Source organism: Drosophila virilis, chromosome 2 (genome assembly GCF_030788295.1).
Source record: "Drosophila virilis strain 15010-1051.87 chromosome 2, Dvir_AGI_RSII-ME, whole genome shotgun sequence".
NCBI classification, from domain to species: Eukaryota; Metazoa; Arthropoda; class Insecta; order Diptera; family Drosophilidae; genus Drosophila; species Drosophila virilis.
This window is the reverse complement of record NC_091544.1, coordinates 31,755,012-31,761,102: the sequence shown is the minus strand read 5'-3', so window position 1 is coordinate 31,761,102 and position 6,091 is coordinate 31,755,012. Positions and strand designations below refer to the sequence as shown.

The 6,091-nt window shown below is 44.8% G+C and overlaps 1 protein-coding gene across 1 annotated transcript; it reads right to left on the bottom strand.

The window, feature by feature from the left end:
- Nucleotides 1–289: 289 nt before the first annotated feature.
- Nucleotides 290–4,063, bottom strand: corto (centrosomal and chromosomal factor corto). Its single transcript, XM_032433832.2, is given in 3 exon segments — nucleotides 290–2,596; nucleotides 2,598–2,668; nucleotides 2,722–4,063. Coding segments are annotated over 3 exon segments (1,707 nt in total). The 5' UTR covers nucleotides 3,049–4,063; the 3' UTR covers nucleotides 290–1,287.
- Between the last annotated feature and the right edge of the window lie 2,028 nt (nucleotides 4,064–6,091).

The following is a 6,091-nucleotide window of genomic DNA, read 5'->3' as shown; positions in this document are numbered from 1 at the left end:
TCGTTCTGTCTGCCTTCCTTTCGTCATTGAAAACACAATTTGCTACATTTTCGTTTACTTTTTTTTTGTCGCATATTTCGCTTCAAATTACTTCGCATAATTTGGAATATATTTTATTTGCATTTAAATGTATGTTGTGTTGTGGTGTGTGTGTGTGTGTGTGTTCTTCTGCTTCTACCTGTTTTCAAATATAATAATTTTGTTCGTAACAATTCTGTCCTTTAAGAGATTTTGTATATTTTCTTCATTTTCGTTTAGTGAATAGCAATAGTAATTAAATAAGCATATGTTTAGTTTTTAGCATTTCATTTACTTGTTATTATTGTTGTTGTTGTTGTTGTTGTTTTTGTTTTTTTGTTGTTGGTTTACACGCAATGTGTTTGTTTTGTTTTGTTTTGTTGGTTTCCTTGTTGTTTAATTTAAATTAAATTAATTACTAAAATTATTTTATAACAAATATCACTACAATAGTTTGCATTTTTTTGTTTGTTTTTTCTTTTTTGTTTGTTGGTTGTTTGTTTATCGAATTACTACAAATTACTTTTACTTTTTGTAATAAAAAAAAAAAACAAGTAAATTTCAATTATTTTTCTCTTTTGGGCTTTTTGGCAACAATCTTTCGCAGCTAATTTAAGTATAAATCAATAATTAAATATTTACCGGCTTTCCAATTGCCTGGGCCTTTTTATACAAAACACTTTCTTTACTGACAATAAAAACAGATGATGAACTTTAAAGCTGAATTGTTTTTACATAAATCGTTTTTTTTTTTTTTTTTTAGCATATCACAATTGAAATTTTACATTTTGCTTTCAAGTCTCAAGCGGAGCTGTCAAAAGCCGCCGCTTCCTTCGAAGAGCTCACGCACACTGCACAAAACAGAGCTTTATGTTTTGGTTTTTTTTTTTGGGCATCTAGCGTGCTTTCATAACGGCACATAGCACACATACATAATAAGTACATGTGCACACATGCATTAGCTGCGACACCCTTTTTGCTCGCTCTCTCTCTCTCTCTTTTATTGCCAATACCGTTGTTTTGTTTACATGTTTAATGTTTAACACCAGGCACATTGCAAGCCCTACAGTAAAACAGGGTACAGAAAATCAAAAGGGAATAACAGAACATTTAAAAAATTTGTTAACTAAAACAGAAAGCGATTTGCAGTTATTTTTCTTTCTCCTTTCTTCTTCGTTGACGTTTACTTTGTAAGCGTCTGTCTCAGTAGTTGTTGTTGTTGCTGTTGTTGCTGCCTTTGCTGTTATTGTTGTTGTTGTTGTTGTTGGATCACACGTTGTAGCAGGAGATTTGCTGCAGTTGCTGGAATGTTGGCGCTGCCGTCGCCGACGTCGCCGCCGTGCCAAAGGGCACAAACGAAGCTGGCCCCAAATTGGCGCCGGCCGCTGCCGCTGCGAGGGAGGCGGCCGCTGCCGCTGCTGCGTAGGGATGCATGCGATGCTGCGTGCGCAGATATTGGCGATATTTGCCGCTCAGCTTGTCAGTGGACGCTGTAGGCGGCAGCCGGTGCATGGGCGTGGCCTCAGGACCGGCCTGATAATTGCTAGGAACAGTTGCCATCGGGGAACGGTCGATGAGCAGCGCAGTCGCCGCCGCTGCCGCCGCATCCCAGGGTGCGACAGGAGGTGGCAGGCAGTGCTGCTGCTGCTGCTGTTGCTGCTGCTGCTGATGCTGCTGATGCTGATGTTTGGCAGCGCTGCTGACGTAACTGCTGCTGCCCGAAATCAATGCATCGCGTTTGCCAGCGGCATTGGCAGAGGCAGAGGCGACGCTGGCTGCGCTGCTGCTTTTTGCAGAATAGAGGGACGCCGGGTGCTGCAGCTGTTGGTGTGTGTGTGCATGTGAGTGTGTGTGTGGGTGTGAGTGAGTGTGTGGGTGTGCATGTGAATGCTGTTGTTGTTGTTGTTGTTGCTGCTGCTGCTGTTGCTGTTGGTGTGGCGTCAGCGCAGCGGCCAACTGTTCCCACTGACCCGATGCCGACGTCGCTGCTGCCGCGGCGACTGCTGCGACTGAGTTGGCTGCTGCGTGGCTTTGGCTTTGGCTTTGACGACTTTGGTTGCGATGTTGTTGTTGTTGTTGTTGTTGCCGCAGCTGCTGCTGCTGCTGCTGCACTGGATACAGCGCCTGCTGCGACATTTGTGACATTTGTTGCTGTTGCTGCCGCAGCTGCTGCTGATACGCTGCCTGCCGCTGCTGCTGCTGCTGCTGCTGTTGTTGTTGCTGCTGCTGCTGCTGCTGCAGTTGGGTTTTGCGACGAGCTGCGCTGCTGCTGCTAGGCGCTGCTGCAACTGTTGCCGCGCCGCTGCCCAATGCCGCTGCGCTGCTAACAGCGCTGCTGGCCGCGCTGCGTGCGCTCGCCGTCGCAGTCGCCTGCATGTTGTTCACGAAGGGGCTGCGCCGCTGCGACTCCATTTTGCGGAAATAGCAGGGATGGATCATCAGCAGCGGCTCGACGCGCTGCCCGGCGGGCGGCTTTGGCTGGTTCGGCAGCTCGTACTCGACGCTGCAGTCGACGTGCAGTGGAATGCTGTAGTCCTTGTTGCTGCTGACGGCGGCGCTGCTGCTGCCGCCGCCGCCGCCGACGCCGTTGCTGCTGCTGTTGTTGTTGTTGCTGCTGGCGCTGCTGCTGGCAGCTGTTGCTGTGCTGGCGCTGCCGCTGCCGCCGCCGCCGCCGCCGCTGCTGCTGTGTTGGCGTTGGCTAACGGCAGTTGCAACCTGCGTCGCAGCTGCATGGCGTGTGTTGTTGTTGTTGCTGGCGGGTGGTTGTTGCTGCTGCTGCTGCTGATGGCGTTGCTGCTGCAGCAATTGTTGCTGATGAGCTGCAACTGCAGCATGATACATGTGCTGCTGCTGTTGCTGTTGTTGCTGCTGCTGTTGTTGTTGTTGATGATGCTGCTGCTGCTGCTGTTGTTGCTGCAGCTGTTGTTGCTGCTGCTGCTGCTGCTGCAGAGCTGCTGACATGCTATGCGAGAGCGAGAGAGACGACATGGAGGACATGTCATAATTAGCATAACACGCAGCCATCGTCATTTTTTAGTTGTTGTTGTTGTTGTTGCTGCTGCTGCTGCTGCTGCACAAGGTTTAAAGCTTTATTTGTTGTTTAATCTTTTCTTAATTTATTTAGCATTTCATTTTTGTTTTGTTTTAGAGCTTTTTCACTGCACTTTGACTTTGACTTTGACAAATTTTATTGGCACTGGTAATCCAAAAAGTGAGAGACAGCGTTTAACTGTAGTTAAAGCTGCTGTTAATCCGTTTGAGAGTGTGTGTGTGTGTGTGTGTGTATATATAAGAGGAACCTTAATCCATATGTTGTTACTGCTTGCTTTTTTTTGTTTTTTGGAATTTGCTTTCGGTTTCGTTTTGTTGCTTTGTCGCACCCGTATTTCAATTGTTTTGCATTTATTGTATTGGTTAATCAGTCTTGTGTTTTTTTTTTTTTTTTTTTAACTATTTTAGCTGCAAATTGAGTTTGTATTTTGCTTGTTTTATTTTATTGGTTCAGTCTTTACAAATTTTTATGCAAATACACGCGTGTGGTTTACAGTTTTTTATACGCTATCGACAGGCAGAAAGAATTGCTCGAGCACGTCCGTTTACGTTGAGCAGCGCAAGCGAAATGAAACGGACTCTTGACTGTTGTCAATTATTTTGTAATTTTTGTTCAGCGAGCAGAGAGAGAGACAGAGAGAGAGAGAGAGTGAGAGCGTAGCGCTGAATCATCAGAGTTTTGCTGAATTAAGAGCGACTGAGAGCGAACACTAACAGCTGTTTCGCGACGCTACCGTAAATGTTAGATGTTTGTTGTTGCTTTAGCTTGGTTATAAATTGTTCGTTCACGTTGTATACACATATACTCATGCACATGTAGCTCGTTTTACTGTCACTTTAAATAATTCTTTTCATATCGTTGTTGTTTTTTTAACTGCTGCTATTTACATTATTTCAATGGCAATATGTATGCTGTTAAATTCTTGCTATTTTTCCGAGTTACGTTTACAAAGTCGTCTGCACGCGTCAAGCTCTCTCAAGCGACTGGCTCTCGCAGTGTGGCCCTTTTTGCTGGCCAGCGTTCTACCTGCTGTTTTATTAGAGCTGCCGCACAGCTGATTGCCGACTGGGCCGTGACGTCGCCGCGTATTCAGCGCACATTGATACACACACACACACACACACATACGCGCGCGCGTTGAATTGTGTCGTTGCTGCAAACGCTTAAGCCAATTGCATTCAGTGGCTGTAACTGAAACACATGCCGCATCACATGTTTGCTCTCTCATTCTGTCTCTCTTGTGCGGTCTGCGTTCGTGTGTGTGTTGTGTGTGTGTGTGTATAAAAGTGTTGGTGTCGCTTACAAATTCAGCTATATAATAGCCACGGCGGCCATCTTTACAACTGCTTTCGTGTTGTGCGAGAGAGCGACGTCGCTGTCGCTGCTGCTGCTGCTGCTGCCTTTTATTTTGTAATCATATTTCTCTGCTGCCGTTCTCGCTCTTTTAAGCGTGTGTTTTAAGTGTTGCCCTGCTTTAATTTTTATGATTTCTTTATGGCCTCTGCCTCTGCGCAGCTTCGGTTTTATGCGCTCCTTTGATCATTCATTTACCATCAAACTCTTGTTGGCTGCCTTTTAATAGCCCTGGCGACAAGCTCTTGAAAATGCAGTCACATTCATGCATGTACATAAATACAAAAATCTATCGCTTCAAGAGAATTCAGTACGCACACATTCGTACATATATTGCACGTATTCCCTTTTTCCATTTATGTATGTATGTATATCACTTAATTCTTGTCAGCCCAAGGCTCCGCTTTACTATTTTACTGCAATTTTCTGTCATCTCTTACGTCTTTCTTTGTGCTCTTTTGTTCTATATTATGTACAAAGGTGCGGCACTAAAATAAAATCCCCAAAAAAGAATCAACACTCACAACGACAGCTGCCCTGTTGCAAAAAAAAAAAAAAAGAACAACAACAACTACATAAAATAAAATTCAAACTAAGCCACACGGAAACTGCGCAATGAGCACAAGATTTTCAGTGCAAAAGCTGCCAGCAAAAGAGATTACACCCCTTCTCCTTCTAACACACACAGAAAAGCGAACGAGGCATAAGAAGCGACAACGGCAGCAACGGCAGAACGGCAACAACAGTAACGAGCCAGCATTAAACTTAAATGTTGCAGACATTTCTGCACTAAAAACTAAGCAATTTAAGTCAGCGCCTTCCGTTGCCACCCTCCCCTTGCCCAACGACATCGTCTTCAGCAGCATCATCGACAACAACAACAACAACAACAACAGCAACAACAGCTTTGCCGTCGTCTGTAAGCACACATACGACACACATACTGGCTGCTACACACATACACAGTAGACGATTACACACATTGTAATAAATAAGGAAGGTCGTTGCCATAGCAGCAGCCGCCGTTGGCGTCGTTGTAGTTTTTTTTTATTATTATTTCTTCCACCTTTTGTTGTTGTTAGTGCCGCTGCTGAGCGTGAGAATTCAGCACTTGAAGCTTAGTGCTCTCTCGTTCGTTCTGCGTATGTGTCTCTCTCTCTCTGTTGTGTGCTCATTCAGCGCTGTTGATAACAAATCAGCTGTTTCGTGAAATACGAATACAAGCACACAAGTCGGCTATAATTTACGAGCGCCAGAGTACTATACAAAAATGGGGAGGTGTGTCAGTGTTGTGTTTGTGTGTGTGACTGTCTGGATATGTGTCTGTGTGTGAAGCTTTGTGAATTTGGCGTGCCCATTATAGTTGCCATTGTTGTTGTTGTTGAAGCATATGTTTTGTTTGGGTCGTTGTTGTTGTTGCTGCTGTTGTTTGCTGACTGCCTGCTTGCGTGCTCAACGCCGAGTCGGCCGCATTACAGTTGATTATGGGCAGGTAAAGCAGAGGGGGTTCCAATTTTAAATTACCAAACTGCTCAAATTAAAGAAAATAGGTACGAGAAGACCGCAAGGTATGGCAAAGAGAAACAGGAAATTGCCCAAGAAAATAAGCTATGGGCAAATTGAATCAACGGTAATTAGCTTAGGCGCTGCAACAGAATGGACACGAAT